The sequence below is a fragment of the Corythoichthys intestinalis genome, chromosome 16, assembly GCF_030265065.1.
Source record: "Corythoichthys intestinalis isolate RoL2023-P3 chromosome 16, ASM3026506v1, whole genome shotgun sequence".
NCBI classification, from domain to species: Eukaryota; Metazoa; Chordata; class Actinopteri; order Syngnathiformes; family Syngnathidae; genus Corythoichthys; species Corythoichthys intestinalis.
In genome coordinates, this window is record NC_080410.1 from 43,779,070 (window position 1) to 43,797,527 (window position 18,458).

At 40.3% G+C, this 18,458-nt stretch overlaps 1 protein-coding gene across 11 annotated transcripts in view; it reads left to right on the top strand.

Moving 5' to 3' along the window:
• The window catches only part of LOC130932163 (adhesion G protein-coupled receptor L1-like), a 510,564-nt gene that overhangs the window by 465,417 nt on the left and 26,689 nt on the right, over positions 1 to 18,458 (top strand). For 9 of the 11 annotated variants that reach the window (XM_057861607.1, XM_057861610.1, XM_057861613.1 and 6 more), the window contains 7 exons: positions 2,004 to 2,213; positions 8,400 to 8,620; positions 8,874 to 8,940; positions 9,125 to 9,216; positions 14,511 to 14,679; positions 14,757 to 14,918; positions 17,623 to 17,719. In XM_057861607.1, the coding sequence (XP_057717590.1) occupies positions 2,004 to 2,213; positions 8,400 to 8,620; positions 8,874 to 8,940; positions 9,125 to 9,216; positions 14,511 to 14,679; positions 14,757 to 14,918; positions 17,623 to 17,719 (1,018 nt within the window). The remainder of the gene's footprint in view (positions 1 to 2,003; positions 2,214 to 8,399; positions 8,621 to 8,873; positions 8,941 to 9,124; positions 9,217 to 14,510; positions 14,680 to 14,756; positions 14,919 to 17,622; positions 17,720 to 18,458) is intronic. The other 2 variants (XM_057861611.1, XM_057861612.1) reach the window with 1 other exon arrangement.

Here is an 18,458-nt window from a genome sequence, read left to right on the forward strand (position 1 = left end):
TGCTGAAACCCATAAAATCAGTCGCACCCAAGCGCCAGCAGAGTGCGACAAAACACCAAAAAACATAAGTATCAAGTGGACATGAAACTGTGCTGTCATTTTAATCTGTTTGAGCGGGGCTTGTGCGTTAATTGCGTCAAATATTTTAATGTGATTAATTTTAAAAATTCATTACCAAATCATTACCATTCATTCAAATTTTGACAGCACTAAATTAATTTAAAAAAATAATAATAAAGCAAATGTGACACACAGAATGGCCTGCTAAAATTTGCTTAAATATATTGTTCTCCGTAAAGGACGTCAGCCATGGTCGGCCCTCCACATTTTTACCACACCAAATCTGGCCCCCTTTGCAAAAAGTTTGGACACCCCTGCTTTACACAGATCAGTCGTCCTGATCCCTTTGCAGAAAAACAGCACCAAAGCATGATGTTTCCACCCCCATGCTTCACAGTGGGTATGGTGTTCTTCGGATGCAATTCAGTATTCTTTCTCCTCCAAACACGAGAACCTGTGTTTCTACCAAAAAGTTCTATTTTGGTTTCATCTGACCATAACACATTCTGCCAATCCTCTTCTGGATCATCCAAATGCTCTCTCGCGAACCGCAGACGGGCCTGGACGTGTACTTTCTTCAGCAGGGGGACACGTCTGGCAGTGCAGGATTTGAGTCACTGGCGGCGCATTGTGTTACTGATAGTAGCCTTTGTTACTGTGGTCCCAGCTCTCTGTAGGTTGTTCACTAGTTCCCCCCGTGTGGTTCTGGGATTTTTGCTCACCATTCTTGTTATCATTTTGACGCCACGGGTTGAGATCTTGCATGGAGCCCCAGATCGAGGGAGATTATCAGTGGTCTTGTATGTCTTCCATTTTCTTAATAATTGCTCCCACAGCTGATTTCTTTACACCAAGCGTTTTACTTATTGTAGATTCAGTCTTCCCAGCCTGGTGCAGGTCTACAATTTTGTCTCTGGTGTCCTTCGACAGCTCTTTGGTCTTGGCCATAGTGGAGTTTGGAGTGTGACTGACTGAGGTTGTGGACAGGTGTCTTCTATACCGATAATAAGTTAAAACAGGTGCCATTATAATACAGGTAACGAGTGGAGCCTCGTTAGACCTCGTAGAAGAAGCCAGAAATCTTGTTTGTTTGTAGGTGACCAAATACTTATTTTCCGCTCTAATTTGGAAATAAACTCTTTAAAAATCAAATAATGTGATTTTCTGTTTTTTTTTTTTTTCCACATTCTGTCTCTAATGGTTGAGGTTTACCCATGTTGACAATTACAGGCCTCTCTAATCTTTTCAAGTAGGAGAACTTGCACAATTGTGGTTGACTAAATGCTTATTTGCCCCACTGTATTTATGGGGTTAAGTTTATTTGTTTTTTATTATTTTTATCAACTTATCAAAAATAGGCACTTGCCCTAGTGTAGTAAGTTTTCTGTTTTTTTTTTCTATTTCTAAGTGGAGGGAGGCTTTTGTTACTAGTTTGAAATGAGTCAAACCATATTAACAATGAAGGGATAATTGATTGTTAATTTTACCGATCATTGATGAAGGAAATGCGTGGCAGTGCCCGCTTCTAATGGGCACGCAGTCCAGCAGTGGGAGTAATTAATGCAAACACGTTAATGCGAGCTCGGGAAGCTGACAGGCTCTTTGTTTTGAAATATTTCCCTCTTTCCGTCTTTCGAGCCGACACTCGCGGAGGCTCACGATTCCTCCTCCCGCTATTTCCAGCTGACATTCACATGATTTTTTTTTTCTTACCCAAGATGCCTTGTCTCTTGTCTTCACACTTTAGCTCTTTGCATATATTTACAAATATTAAATGGAGCGACGGTGCCGTTTTTCTCCCTTTCCCGTTTGTTGTGTCGCTCCCCATCGCTCATCCCGCTGTCTTTCTCGCACTTCTTTCTCATGTCGGTGCCGCCTCAATTTGTCCTCACGTTCCCTATATTTGTATTTTTCCTCCCCCTCACGGCTATATTTTTTCTCAGTTCCAGGGAAGAATGCACGAGCTGATTCTGTTCGTCATCACCTGGGTGGGGATTGTCATCTCGCTGGTGTGCCTGGCCATCTGCATCTCCACTTTCTGCTTCCTGCGAGGCCTGCAGACCGACCGCAACACCATCCACAAGAACCTGTGCATCAACCTCTTCATCGCTGAGCTGCTCTTCCTCATCGGTATCGATAAGACCGACTATCAGGTACGATAACAATGATCTTACAGTACAACAATTATCGCTACATTGGTCAGGAAATCATTCTAGAATTCAACTAATAAACAGAAAAACAAGCTATTTTCATCCTTCTGCTGTGAGTTTATCACTAGTAAAAGTGCAATCCGGTTGAAGTGGGAGGGATGGCAGAAAATGAAGAATTGTTCATGGCTATGGAGGTCAATGGCAACCAATGAGTAAAATTTTGGGGCATTTCAGGTCATTTGCTGTTGATTTTCTGTCACGTCTTGTTGATTTTTGGGCTTTTCTGGGTCACTTCCAATTGATTTAAAAGCATTTGCACGTCACTTCCTGTTGATTTTGGGTTACTGAACAGGAAGTGACTCAAGAATTCCCCCAAATTAATAGGAAGTTACTTAAAATCGACAAGAAGTAATCTGGCCGTCTAAGTCTATGGCCGTCAGTGGCAGCGAAAGCCAGACAAAGAGTTAATTTTGGGGCATTTCGTGTCATTTCCGGTTAATTTCCGGTCACTTCTTTTTCCTTTTGGGGCATTTACGGGTCACTTCCTGTTGATTTTGGGTTATTGAAAAAGGAAGTGACTGAAGAACATCCCCAAACTAATAGGAAGTGATTAACTCATTCTTTCACTCCCAGCCTCCCAACACCCTTCGCTCCCGGCCGTTTTACTGGATTTTGACTGATTTTGCAAGGCCCACAAAAAATTCTGTTCTACTGCTATATAAACATGGAACCCACCAGAAGAAAGATTAGACTCTCTTCTTCAGCAGGAAATAAAAGTTATTTTCCATTCTTTAGAAATCAGCATTAGAAAATAGCTTAGTTTGAGCAATTTTCCAATTTCTGATGAAAAAACACAGAAATTGAGAAATTTTTGTGAAAGCATACATTTCAAAGATAACTTTGACTTTAACACAGCTATTTTTTTTGCTTCTGTGACATCCAAAACATCTGAATAATGTTTTCCTTTGACAAAATAACATAAACAACAAGACAAATAGAGCTTTTGATAGCAAAGTAACAATTTATTTACACATAACTAACTGAGAGATTACGCTGTTGTGGCCACGACAGCCAGGTAAACTTTAAATCGCCGCCTGTCTCATAAAGATGGATTTTTTTGAGTCTCTGCGGAGTCTGCTCGGCGAGCAGCACGGACTCAACGGCATCATCCGCGGCACTGGTGGTCCCGGTCGTTCTGCTCGGTCGTCCAGCGCCTGGCATCCCGGGCGTCCTCTAGGTCGTTCTCCATTCGGTCGTCTTCTGCCGGCGGCCCGGCCGTGCGGCCCGGCCGTTGCATCTGATTGCGTGTCTTACCAAATGCGCTACTGCCCTCCAGTGGCCAGTTTTATTGCTTTAAAATGGATTTCCAGCTTTGTGCTTTAGAGCTAAATTGAATCAGAACCCAGAGATGTCTCTTGTAAAAAAAAAAAAAAAAAAAAAAAAAAAAACGTAAAAGACTGTTACATGTGTTAATATCATTTTTTTTTTTAGGAATGCTAAGCAGGCACCATTGACCCGCGCTAGCTTAGCCACTCTGGTGCCCTGAAACTAACAAATAACTGATAAACTGCACGGAATTTGTTGAAATCAACTCCACCGACTAATTAAACCTACGATAACTTGAAGATTCAGCCTGATGTAAAAAAATCTGAACTTCCGCTTGAAGAACTGCGTTTGTGGCGCCATAATGTGGACACTGATAACCGAAGATTTAACTGTGGAAACGTCACGAGCTGCGACAAACTTTGTCCCTACGTCACACACGAGACCAAGGTTTCGTAGGTCAAAACATGTACTAAATATTATCGATTTTTAAATCAATGCCAATATTCTATGTGTTTCTAGTAACATATTTTAGTCAAAGAAAACAGATGTGGCTCATAAGAGCCTACAAGTCTTTAAGTCTGAGGTTCCCTTTAATGTTTTTATGTTATTTTTAATTTTAATAAGTTTAGGGTCATCGTCTTGCTGAAAGACCCAGTGACAACCCATCTTCAGCTTTCGGGCAGAGGGCAACAGATTTTGATTTAAAATGTCCTGGTATTTCAAAGTATTCATGATCCCATGCACCCTAACAAGGTTCTCAGGGCCTTTGGAAGCGAAACAGCCCCACCGAGTCACTGACCCAACCCCATACTTCACAGTGGGTATGAGGTGCTGTCTACACGCCAACAAGCTGTTTGGGAGGCATGCACGGAGAAAACCTTTCCTCACTCACAATCATAAACGCAAACGTCTGGAGTTCGCCAAGCGGTATTGGGGCTTCAACTGGGACCGTGTGTTTTGGTCAGATGAACCCAAGACTGAGCTTTTTGGCAACAAACACTCTAAGTGGGTCTGGCCTGCCACGAAAGATGCGCATGCTGAAAAGCACCTCATACCCACTGTGAAGTATGGGGGTGGGTCAGTGATGCTGTGGGGCTGTTTCGCTTCCAAAGGCCCTGGGAACCTTGTTAGGGTGCTTGGCATCATGAATGCTTTGAAATACCAAGGCATTTCAAATCAAAATCTGTTACCCTCTGCACGAAAGCTGAAGATGGGTCGTCACTGGATCTTTCAGCAAGACAATGACCCTAAACATATAGCCAAATCTACACAGAAATGGTTCACCAGACACAAAGTCAAGCTCCTCCCATGGCCATCTCAGTCCCCAGACCTTGTTTTGTTGGCAAAAGGGAGTTGTACAAAGTATTAACACCAGGGGTGCTAATAATTGTGACACACATTATTTGATGTCAAATAATTATTTCTTTATGTGGGATTTTTTTCCCCACTGAATAAATGCACTTGTATTGAAGATTGGATTTTTTTTTTTTTTTTTTTTTTTCCATTAAGGTCCCGTATTATTTGGATTAAAAAAATATATATTAGAAGCTAAAAAACACATCTTAACCAGGGGTGTCAATAATTATGGAGGGCACTGTATATCTTATGTTCGTGTTTTTGTGCTTTTGAAGCTAAAGAAATAAACGCGCGGATGCCGTTGCTGCGAGTGGGCAGGTTTGTTGTCATCCGGGCTGAAGAGGCTGTTGTCATTGCCGTCGCCTTAAATTGCACGGCCCCCTAGGGCCTTGCATGAACACTACATTCCTTTCACGCAGAATTGCGACATCGTTCGAATGGTGACGGAACCAAGACGGAAACATGTAAATGCAAACATGAAATGTGTCATATTCTCGGAGCGTCACCGTGTAAACGGCCCCTTAGAGTAAAAACATGGTGCAAGCTTATAATATCTTTTGATTTTTCATTGGAGTTTAGTTTTATTTTTAGTTAGTTGTTTTTCTCCCACTGTGTACAAACAGAGTAGAAATCAGACAGAACTTTCAAGCTTCGGGCAGATCTAGAAAAATGTCGGGGGGAATAAATCTTACCAGAAAATATTAAATGTATTGGTAGGTCACTTTTTCACTGCCATTGATGTTGATAGAGATCAAATCTACAACCCCTAGCAAAAAGTATGGAATCACCAGTCTCGGACGAGCACTTTCTCAGACATTTTATCATGTAGAACAAACTCAGATAAAAAGCTTGTCAAGAATCAAGAATCTGCATTGGACAAGGTGATGATGCTGGAACTTTGGTTTGGTGCCGTTCCAGTGAGATTTACAAAGATGACTGCCTTAAGAAAACATAAAAATGCTCTCAGTCCTTGATGATATTGGGCTGCATGTCAGGCAAAGGCACTTGGGAGATGACTGTGGTTAAATCTTCAATAAATGCACACGTTTACTTTGAAATTTTAGACAGCTTTCTTATCCCTTCAATTAAAAATATGTTATTTTCCAAGATGACAATGCATCATGCCACAGAGCTAAAACTGTTAAAGCATTTTTTTGGAGAAAGACTCATCCAGTCAATGTGATGGCCTGCAAATAGCCCAGATCTCAACCCTATCGAAAACCTGTGGTGGAAATTGAAAAAAAATGGTCCACAGCAAGGCTCCGACCTGCGAGGATGATCTGGCAACTGCATTCAAAAAGAGTTGGCACCAAATTGATGAAGAATACTCATCAAGTCCATGCCTCAGAGACTGCAAGCTATCATAAAAGGTGGTGCTACTAAATACTGGAGATGTGTTTTGATTGTTATCTCTATTGAATTCAATTCGATTTTATTTGTATAGCCCTATATCACAACAAGGTTGTCTCAGAGGGCTTTGCAGAGTCAATATGATACAAAGTCAGAAACAGTAGATGAATTAGATGAGTTAATGTCCTGGGCATCCCCCATCCTTAGACCCTCCATGTCGGCAAGGAAAAACTCCAAAAACCCAGTGGGGAAAAATGAGAAACCTTGGGGAGAACCACAGTCAGGAGAGATCCTCTCCCAGGACAGACAGGCTATAGATGCATCTGGACTGATGGTGGGTATTAACAGCAGGAGGTCCAGTTTGTAGCGATGCAATGGAATGAAGAAACAAGAGGGGGTCCATCTAGCCAGATGAGACGGTGGGAGGCAACGAGGACGTCCATCCAGCAAGGGGTCAGGATAGTCAGGAGGCTGCAGCTGAAAAATAGCCCCTCCCCCCAGAGGGGAGGGGGGAAAGGGGACACCGGGTGACTCGTGATGAAGAGACTAGTCAACTAGATATTAGAATTAGAAAAGAGAAATAAAGTAAAGATAAGTGGTAGGTAGAGTGAGAAACGGGATAGGACTCAGTGGCTGTACTTCCCCCAGCATTATAGGTTCTAGTGCAGCTTAGACTGAACTGTGAGTCTAGTCTGATTTCAACTAGCCTGACCATAAGCTTTGTCAAATAGGAACGTTTTTAGTCTAATCTTAAATGTACAGACTGTGTCGGCTTCTTTAATACTAGCTGGAAGCTGATTCCATAAGACAGGAGCTTGGTAGCTAAAGGCTCTAGCTCCTACTGTACTTTTAGAGACCCTGGGAACTACCAGTAGACCTGCATTCTGAGAATGGAGTGTTCTGTTGGGGCGGTATGGAACCAGAGCATTGGTGAGATAAGATGGCCCCAAAGCATTAATGGTCTTAAACAGGGGTCCCCAAATTTTTCCTGTAAGGGCCACATAACTTTTCCCTTCTCTGATGAGGGGCCGGGGTCAGTTTGTAACAGAAAAAGTGTGACGATTGCAGGAGTGCCTAAATGTAAAAAAGTCTTGTTTTTCAGAAAGCCACAATCAAATAACCCTTTCTGGATTCTTCACGGAACAAAAGTAAATAAAATGAAAATAATAATATAATATAATATTATAATAATAAAAACAACACTATTAATTAAATAGATAATAACCAAATAACCCTCTCTGAGTTCTTCACAGAAAAACGCTAGGAGATAAATAACACTATTGAGAACAAAAAAAAAATCAAAATGCTGTCTGGTATTGTTCAAGGGGCCGGACTAAATGTGGAGGCAGGCCGTATCCGACCCGCGGGCCGTAGTTTGGGGACCCCTGGTCTTAAATGAAAGAAGGAGGATTTTAGATTTAATTCTAAACTCGACTGGAAGCCAGTGAAGGGCTTGGAGCACAGGGGTGATGTGCTCTCTTCTATTAGTTAAAAGTCTTGCTGCTGTGTTCTGGACTAGCTGAAGACCTTTTAGGGAACTTTTAGGACAAGCTGCAAGTAAGGAGTTACAGTAATCCAATCTAGATGTAACGTACACGTGAATTAATTTTTCTGCATCGTTTTTAGACAAAAAAAATTATTTTGACTATGTTGCGCAGGTGAAAAAAGGCTGTTCTGCAGGTTTGTTTAATATGAGCTTTAAATGATATGTCTGGGTCAAAAAGAACTGGAGGATCTCTGTTTGTTTCTCATGACTTCATATTTTTTTCCTCAGAATGGAGTGATTCCATATATATTTCCCTGCACTTGCTCCATAAAAGTAACATTTACTGACCACCACAATGTTTTTATTCATTTCTTTTAGTGTTTCTGAATGCTGCAGATTTGCACTTTTGAACTAATTCATTATTTTTTTCAAGCTTTTTATCTGAGTTTGTTCTACATGATAAAATGTCTGAGTGAGCGCTCGTCCGAAACTGGTGATTCCATACTTTTTGCTAGGGGTTGTATTTGAATTGGAATGAGTTTTCATTTGCCAGGTTTCTGCTTTTTCCTTCTCCACCAACTGCTTACACTATCTGCTAGTTTAGGCTCTTTTCTGTCCTCTCCACCTGAACTTCCTTCTTTCTCGTCTGTCCTCCGTCTCTTTGGCTTCAGATCGCCTGTCCCATTTTCGCCGGACTCCTGCATTTCTTCTTCTTGGCCGCCTTCTCGTGGATGTGTCTGGAGGGCGTGCAGCTCTATCTCATGCTGGTGGAGGTGTTTGAGAGCGAATACTCCCGCAAAAAGTACTACTACCTGTGCGGCTACTCCTTCCCCACGCTGGTGGTGGGCATCTCGGCGGCCTTAGACTACAGGAGCTACGGGACCAAGAAAGCGTACGTGCCGAGACGGGCAATCTTCTTTTTTTTTTCTTTGTCTGGTCTTTTTCGGCACCTGCTGATTGAGAAGGGCCCCCGGCGGGGAGCGTAATATCTCACGCCTCCCCGCTGGCCGGCGTTCGTGAACACACTTAGGCAAAAGCCCGATGATTAGCCTCGGCGTAATAATCCGCCGAGACAGACAAATAACGTGCGACAGTGTTTGAGATCACTTCGGTCTAATTCCCTTCTCCTCTGTGTGCCACTCCAGATGCTGGCTGCGGGTGGATAACTACTTCATCTGGAGCTTCATTGGACCCGTTTCATTTGTTATTACGGTATTAGCTTTACTGTCTGCCAGCGTGATGGCTCTCTCGCTCTCCCTCGCGCACTTTCGATATTGCACAGTCAAACCTGAAGAGTATCTGGTGGCGAAGGTTATCGAGAGTGCATAGGCGCGCGTTAGGCGCCACGCTCCGCCGCATTTTTATTTGATTGGTCTCTCTCTCTTTCTTGTTTAAGATCAACCTCGTCCTGCTGATGATCACTTTACACAAGATGATTCGAAACTCGTCGGCACTCAAGCCTGACTCCAGCCGTCTGGATAGCATCAAGTGAGATGGACTTTTCAGATCAACTTTTCAAGTTTTTTTGTTTGCTTTTCATGCAACTTCTAAAGGAGACAACTTGATTCTCTGATATGTTGAGAGCTCAAAAGTTAGTCGATACAGTGGTATGAAAAAGTATCTGAACCTTTTGGAATCACCATCAAATGTGATCTGATCTTTGTCAAAATCACACAGATGTAAAAACAGTGTCTGCTTTCACTAAAACCACCTCAACATTTATAGGTTTTAATTAGGGCTGTCAAATTTATCGCGTTAACGGGCGGTAATTATTTTTTAAAAATTAATCACGTTAAAATATTTGACGCAATTAACGCCTGCACAGAATGAACCGTTCATGTGTTGCCTCAGTTTACAGTTTACAGTTGCCACGTTTACATGGAGACAAATATTCCAATTACAATCGGAATATTTGTTCAAACCGAATAAATGTGTTCCATATAAACACCTCATTCAGAATGAACAGGCCCAAACCGAATGGAATTTCATTCCGATTCACAGGGGTGGAATATTCCTTTTCCCAAACCGATTAGAAGTAAAATTATATCATGTAAACAGGGAAGCGGAATGGTGTCTGGTTGCGTTCTTTCTGCACATGCACCGTACTGACGTGGTGACGTCACTTTGTGACGTAAGTAACGTCAATTGCAACATGGCTTCCAAGCACACCGCACCTAAGATTGCACAGCGGAAAGATTGTATTTAATTCAAACTTGAAAAGAATTGAATATAATTACTCGCTTAGACGTGCGTAAAACGAGGAACAGTGAACTATTTAAAAAAAGTTCACGAGAGGTTACACGAAGCCGGAATAGACCGGAGCGTTGACCAGATTAGAAACCGGTGGAAAACCGGCTACTACAAGGCAAAAGAGCAAAACAGCAGAAGCGGATACGACCCCACAAACACAACAAGTGGGTTAAAGTTAAAACAGCAGCACTCCGACGATCGATCTCCATGTTTTGCAACGTGACACTTTGTTTTGATTAATCTGCGCATGTCAGATGGCAGTTGTCAAACGTCCTTTCGGAATCAAGGCAGTCACATGTAAACGCTGGATCGGAATAGATGAAGTGACATGTAAACAGCTGATCTGAAATTTCCATTCGGAATGATTTGAATCGGTATGAATAAAAGTCAGCATGTAAACGTGGCTAATGACACCGTTTTAGCACATTGAGAGTGAAAATGCAGAGAAATGCGAGTGGACCAGTGGCGCCTCCAGAAATTTTTCATAGGGGTGGCCAGATGGGGCCACTTAAAATCTTGGGGTGGCCGAAACTAAAAGCCATAATTTCAGGTTTTCATTATATTATTTCAGTAAAAAGGTCAGGGGAAAACTATCAGAAAGACTTAAGGACACGGCTACTGATATACTTTGATGTATTGTGTAATATTTGATGTTACTACTGTAATTTCCCGAATATAACGCGCACTTTTTTTCCCCAAAATCAACTGGTAAACTCATGGTGCGCATTATAAACGGGTACATGGATGGAGACAGAAATATATATGTATTACATATATATATAAACCGATTTTTTTTCATTGACACAGCCACGTTGTGTTGAAGAAACGTATGCGGCCACCCGTTGCCGACCATTATGGTACGTGACGTCACCGTTTTGTTTCGGTAATACTTCACTCTAATCGGCCGAATGATTTCGTCTGTGTTAAATTCTGCTTTTTTCACTCTTCATAAAGCACAGAATTCAGTTTCTTGAACTCATTAGTCGACGTTTATTGCAGCTCCGCAATTCGGACCATAACAAATGTGTGTCCGTCAACTATATCGGTCCCTCGGGAAACTCAAACCCAAATAACAATAGTTCCTTTTGTTACTCTCGTGATGACAGCTATGAGCTCTCATGGATTTCCGACTTACGTTCTCACTTTCATTTTACCGTATCAATCCATGGAAGAAACATTTATTCATCATGAGGAAACGAGCAAGTTATACAGCAGCCTTTATAAGAAAAGTCACATCTGTTTTGTTTTCTCCTAGATTCTGGTAAGTTGGAGAAGTTGTCAAATCATATTATTACCGTAAATATTGTCAGTTCACGTTAATGTTTTGAACTACCAATGTGCTATGCTTGAGCTGTGTTTCACCAGTCAGTAAAATGACATCTCTGTATCTGTACACAAGCTCTGTTTTCTTGTATTCTTCTATTTATTGGTGCTAAAATTAGGGTGCGCGTTATAAACGGGTACAATAATTTCCCCTAGATTTTACAAGTAAATTTGGGGTGCGCGTTATACACGGGTGCGCCTTAGATTCGGGAAATTACGGTAATGATTTAATGTGCATAGTCCATAACTGTCCAGTCAACATTTTGAGTTCCACAACAATTCTGTTTTATTGTGTTATGTATATATTAGGCATAAGGTGTACATTTAACTAGGGCTGTCAAACGATTAAATTTTTTAATCGAGTTAATCACAGCTTAAAAATTAATTAATCGTAATTAATCGCAATTCAAACCATCTCTAAAATATGCCATATTTTTCTGTAAATTATTGTTGGAATGGAAAGATAAGACAGATATATACATTCAACATACTGTACATAAGTACTGTATTTATATATTATAACAATAAATCCACAAGATGGCATTAACTTTATTAACATTCTTTCTGTGAAAGGGATCCACGGATAGAAAGACTTGGAATTCTTAAAGGATAAATGTGAGTTTGTATCTTGTGACTACCGTAATTTTCGCACTATAAGGCGCAGCTGACTATAAGCCGCCGCACACCAAATTTGACACGAAAACGACATTTGTTCATAGATAAGCCGCACTGTACAATAAGCCGCAGCCTTCCTCACTGTATTATAGGATATTTGCAAAAGATATTAACCGGTAGCACTTTATTTGACAGCGGCATCATAAGGCTGTCTAAGACCAAATGGACCAACATGAAGCTTTGAACCAAGTGGCTGCAAAGCATAATTAATTAATCATTAATAAAAGAAGCTTCATTTGGCCATCACTGTTCCCTTGGAGGAGACAGTCAACCTTTGCTACCACCTGCTGTCAACACTGTTGTCGTCCAACATGCCTCTTAGCATGCATTGCAGCGCTACATATATAAATAACAGTCAAAATTCATGTACTGTTCTAATTATTTCTTCAGTTACTGTTCTAGTTGTTTCATTATTTGCTAGTTACACGTTATTTGACAGTGGCGCCATAAGACTGTCATTAGACAATCATAATTATGACATGAGACTGTCATGAGCATTAATGAATGTTTATAGCAAATGTCTTTTAGTGTTATCCGGCAAATTCTCACATTTTGAATGGATGTAAAACATCCAAGATGGACACAAATGGAGTTAGTGACATAATTTGCCAGATGACACTTAATGACATCTGTCATAAGCATTCAGTAATGCCCATGATAGTGTCATGTTATAATTATGACGGTCTTATGACGCCGCTGTCAAAAAAAGTGTTAACTATTAACCCAAATAAATCAACAAATAAGCCGCACTGGACTATAAGCCGCAGGATTTATAATTTATAATTTATAATGAATGAAAAAAGTAGCAGCTTATAGTCCGAAAATTACGGTAAATATTGCCATCTAGTGTATTTGTTGAGCTTTCAGTAAATGATACTGTAGCGACTTAACTGTTCTGCCCAAATGCATGATGGGAAGTGGTGCAACCATGACTGTGTGTGGTGGCTGCAAATGCTATATCTTCTCTGCGTTGGGTACACTACAGGGTATTAAGAAAAAGATCAACTCATGTCATTCTTCCCCACGTCGCTTCCCACAATATTTATAGCTGCTGTGGGAGAGATGACAAAGCTTTTGCCAATTAAAAGCACGGCCCAAATGAATGCATGTATCTACTCCACTCTGCCTCTTATCTCTGTATATAAATAAAACGGCGCCATTGTATGCTGTTTGCGGCAATGCGTGAATGAGTCGTACCGCGAATGCGTTAATTGCGCTAATTATTTTCACGTGATTAACTTAAAAAATTTAATTAGCACCCGTTGACGTGATAAATTTGACAGCCCTACATTTGACAAAACAAAATAAATGCATTCATTTGGGAAGGAATGCATAATTCGGTTAAGCTTTGGCAGCCACTACTAACAGTCATGGTTGACCAACTTCCCATCATGCATTTGGGCAGAACAGTTAAGTCGCTACAGTATCATTTACTGAAAGCTCAACAAACACAGATTTTAAGGGGAGGCCAGCCCCCCCTGGTGCCCGAAAAGTGTCATTGCATGTAATTGAATATATAGTAAAGCAATAAAACTGCAACAAAAATGACTTAAATGAACAAAAAATATATACTTTTATAATGGGTCCAAAAAAAAATTCTAACAGATCAAGTGACTAGCACCTTAGATGGTCATTTGCTTTGCATATAATTTTCATTAAAAATATATATATATTAGGGGAGGGCAATTTCATTTTTCAAATGATTATTTTCTTTGAAAATATTTAAAATAATATAACTTTTTGAAGGATTAAATGATTGAGACACCAATGTGCTACCCTTAATATGGCCCAAACGAAAAAGGATTGCTTCAATCAAAGAAAACTTTTTCAATTAAAAATTAAGTGTTCAAATGCAAAATTTTCAATCTCAAATATTTTTTCACATTCAAAAACTTTTTCTTGAAATGTTTCTTTTTTTGATTTAAGTGATTTTTCTTTTTAAACATTTTTTTTTTAAGCAACTTATTTTTTGATTGAATAATAAAGACAAAAATGTCCTAGCCAAAATGTGGCCCAAACATGCATTTTTTGAGTTTCAAATTTATTTTTACATTCACACTTTTTTTTTTTTTTTTTCTTATTGAAGCGATTTTTTGGGGTTGACAATATATATTTTGATTGAAGCAACTTTTTTTGGATTGAATAATAAACACACAAATCTACCTCTATATGGCTCCGCTCAGGGGATACAATTTTGGACGGTGGTAACTACATTGGCACGACACCGGCGGGCGTTCCGTATTCAATGGATGACGTTTTTGGCGAAAAGTATAGCTGTCCTAAGCAGCCTGATTTAGAATTCCCCTCAAGAATGATGGGAAACAAAAAAAAAAAAACGCTCATTGTCAACTTATTATTATAAATATTCTTGTAAGTTAATTTTATTGCTGACACTGTGTTTCGGGGTCATCAACATGGTAATCGACTGATGGTCAATGTTGAAAAAAAAGTCCATATAAAGTCCAGAAAATACGCTAAATGAACTGAAGCCTTCTATGGACGCATTGTAAAATGATTCCTTGCTTTTTTCCCAGATCGTGGGTTTTGGGGGCCATCACCCTGTTGTTCCTCTTAGGGCTGACTTGGGCGTTCGGCCTAATGTTCATCAATGAGAACTCGCTAATCATGGCGTACCTCTTCACCACTTTCAACGCTTTCCAGGGCATGTTCATTTTCATCTTCCACTGCGCTCTTCAGAAAAAGGTATTTCACAGCGATACGCCGTGTTCTCTGTTCGCGCTTTACAAACAGGACTTGACCACTTTTCTCGTACATGGCAGGTCCACAAGGAGTACAGTAAGTGCCTGCGCCACTCCTACTGCTGCAGTCGCGCGTCCACCAGCAGCTCCCACGGGGCCATGAAGAACTCGGGGCTGCGCGCCAACAACCGGTACTACAGCGGCAGCCAAGCTCGCCACGCGGCAGCCCACAGACAGGTGCAGGCAAGACTGACAAACAGAACAAATGCATTTTCATTTTAGGATGTTTTTTCCCCGCTAAGTTCTGAAATTGTGCATAAATTTAAAGTGACTGTTTGTGTGAGATTGTGTTGCACCTGAATAGAATGATGGTTGTACTTTCTTTTTGCTAGCAAGTTTGAGTCATTAGAGGATAAATAACGTTGTAAAATCAGGAAAAGTATATACTGTACACTATTTTTTTGCTAGCAATCAAAGCTAGACTTGTCAAATACACACAGTGGTTGCAACGTTAGGTAGACCTACATATGGTCAGTGGGCTCCAAAACAAGCTGTAGCTAAACATGAATTTACTTTTTTTTTTTTTTTTTTAACATTTATTATTTTTCTCCTTTTGTTAGTTCAAGAATAAGAGCAATATAAGGCAATTGTTTTTCATTTAATTATTCACTGATGAAATGAAAACTTTTTTCATTATCAATACATTACAACAAATATATTATTTTGAAATGGTATTTTCAGTCAAAGTAGCTAATATTACATGTTTTGTTGTGTGTCAGGGAGTATTGTTTTTGTTGTCCACCCTCCCTCCATTTTTTTTTTTTTTAATAAAAAGATTTCTGTAAATTACAAGATTTCTTTTTTCCACCCAAGAAATTGTGATGCCAATAGCAACAGCTGATGACCTGTCATCCGCACTCTTGTTTTCCCTTTTCCATCCAAGAAATTGTGGTGCTATTAGCAACAGCTGATGCCGTCTTTTTTTTTGTCCCCCAGGCTCCCCCTCATCCTTCCTCTTGTTTTCCTTCTTCCACCCAAGGAATTCTGGTGCCAGTAGCAACAGCTGATGGCGTGTTTTATTGCCGCCCTGCCCGCTCATCCACCCTCTTTTCCTTTTTCCACCTAAGAAATTGTGATGCCATTAGCAACAGCTGATTCCATGTGGTTTTTGTCCCCTCCCCCCCTTGCCCCTCATCTGACCTCTTGTTTGCCCTTTTGCACCCAAGACATTGTTTGCCATTAGCAGCAACTGATGACGTGTTTTTTTTTTTTTTTTTTTTTTTTTTTTTTTTTTTTTTTGTCACCACCCCCCTTCTCCCTCATCCATCCTATTGTTTTCCTTTTTCCACCCAAGACATTCCGGTGTCATTAGCAACAGCTGATGGTGTGTTTTATTGCCGCCCCGCCTGATCATTCACCTTCTTGTTTTCCTTTTTCCACCTAAGAAATTGTGATGCCATTAGCGATAGCTAATGTCGTTTTGTATTGCCCCCCCACCCACTCATCCACCCTCTTGTTTTCCTTTTCCACCCAAGAAATTGTGATGCGATTAGCAACGGCTGATGGCATGTTCTTTTTGTCCCCACCCCCCGCTCTCCCTCACCCCCCTATTGTTTTCCTTTTTCCACCCAAGAAAATTCTGGTGCCAATAGCAATAGCTGATGGCATGTTATATTGACCCTCTGCTCATCCACCCTCATTTTCCTTTTTCCACCCAAGAAATTGTGATGCCATTAGCAACAGCTGATGGCATGTTTTTTTGCCCCCCTTATTTTTTTCAATAAAAAGATTTCTGTAAATTACAAGATTTCCGTTATCCACCCAAAAAAATTGTGGTGCCAATAGCAAAACCTGATGTTGTGTCTTTTTGTGCCTAGCCATCCACCCTCTTGTTTTCCTTTGTCCACCCAAGAAATTGTGATGCCATTAGCAACAGCTGATGACGGGGTGTTTTTTCTCCCCTGCTCCCTTTCATCCACCCTATTGTTTTCCTTTTTCCACCCAAGAAATTCAGGTGCCAAAGCAATAGCTGATGGCGTGCTGTTTTTGTCCTACCCTCCCCCTCATCCACCCTCTTGTTTTCGCTTTTCCACCCACGAAATGGTGGTGCCATTAGCAACTGCTGATTGTGTGTTTTATCCCCCCCCCCCCCCCCCCCATCTCATCTACCCTCTTGTTTTCGTTTTTACACCCAAGAAATTGTGGTACCTAATGGCATGTTTTTTGTGTGTCCGTCCCCCCACCCCTCATCCACTGTCTTGTTTTCCCTTTTCCACCCAAGAAATTATGGTGCCAATAACTGAAAAAGGAATTTCTTCATTGTGAGCTCAAATAAGTGATACCATAATCATAAAACAGTAATACAGAGAATAACTTTATTATTTTTTTTATTTAAAAAAAAAAAAAAAAAAATCTGTTCACCCACATAGTAAAAATACTCAGTACAATTCTTTAATTTATTTTTATCATTATTATTATTTTATTTTCTGTTATGATCCATACCTTTTTTAGTTGATTGCCTTGAACAAGTCACACCTTGCCTGATAAGGGACTCAATCTAACAACGTATATTATTGTAGTTGTGACAGTGATGATGTACCACACTGACTCATAAGCACTAAACAACATTCAGGCAATACAGAGCAATGGAAACACACACACAATTCTAGCAGGCAATAAAAATGTTTTTTTTTTTTTCTTTTATAATGGGACTGTATTTGCTACTGCAATCACGTCTTGCACATCAAGTAGTTATTTGCCCCCTCCTTGATGACATGACATTGCCTTGTAGTCATCTCTTTGTGTGGCTTGTTTTCTTAGTGGCTTATAGCGAACCCCGCAGTTGTGATTACAGCTTCCCCGCAGAGCTGTAAAAGTCCCCCCACCACCACACACTTACGTTTTGTTTTTGTTTTTTTTCTCACCCCGCTGCTGCTCCTTCCCTCAGAGTCGGATCCGCCGCATGTGGAACGACACAGTTCGGAAGCAGACGGAATCGTCCTTCATGGCGGGGGATATCAACAGCACGCCCACGCTCAACAGGGGTGAGTTTTTTCCCTCCGTTGCGCCCCACTCAAATGAGTACAGTATGTCACACGTAGTAACACAGGGGTGTCCGAACTTTTTTTCTTCAAAGGCCATTTGATTTCAGAAAAAAATCTATGCTAAACAGGATCAGGTAAAATTAAGGATCGGGTTTTTTAAATGCATTCATTTTTATTACGGTGATACGATTGCCCTCCCAGTTGAAATTGATTGGACGTCTAGCGCCGTCAATAGAAGTGTAAAAATGTCATGTAAAAATGTCAAACTTGTGAATTTGTATATTTATCGTTTATATATTTATGAATTCACAATTTATGTGCAAAAATAGACAACACACTCTTTTTTTGTAGGGATCGACTGAGGTAACAGTTAAAGTCAGATAGCACTCACTGGCTTTGGTAATGTTTTTTTTTCATACAAAGAAGATACTATAATTTTCAGTGTTGGATTACACGTAGTTAAATGTAAACTAGTGAACATACACGACGACATGTGCTATATTTTTATTTTGGCTAAAATAAAATAAAAAGTGCAAATCGTTCCAAAACTTAAAAAGCATCTCTTGATATAGTGCAAAAATAAATACTCAGTGTTTCAATTACTTCACCCTAAGCTTAGAGCAAAATAAACATTTCCTGATCTAAAATGATAAAATAAATACACTTTAAAAAGTGTTAGTAAAATACATTTAATAGTTCCCACTCTGTACATTCGCCAAAATAATGATAACTTTTCCTT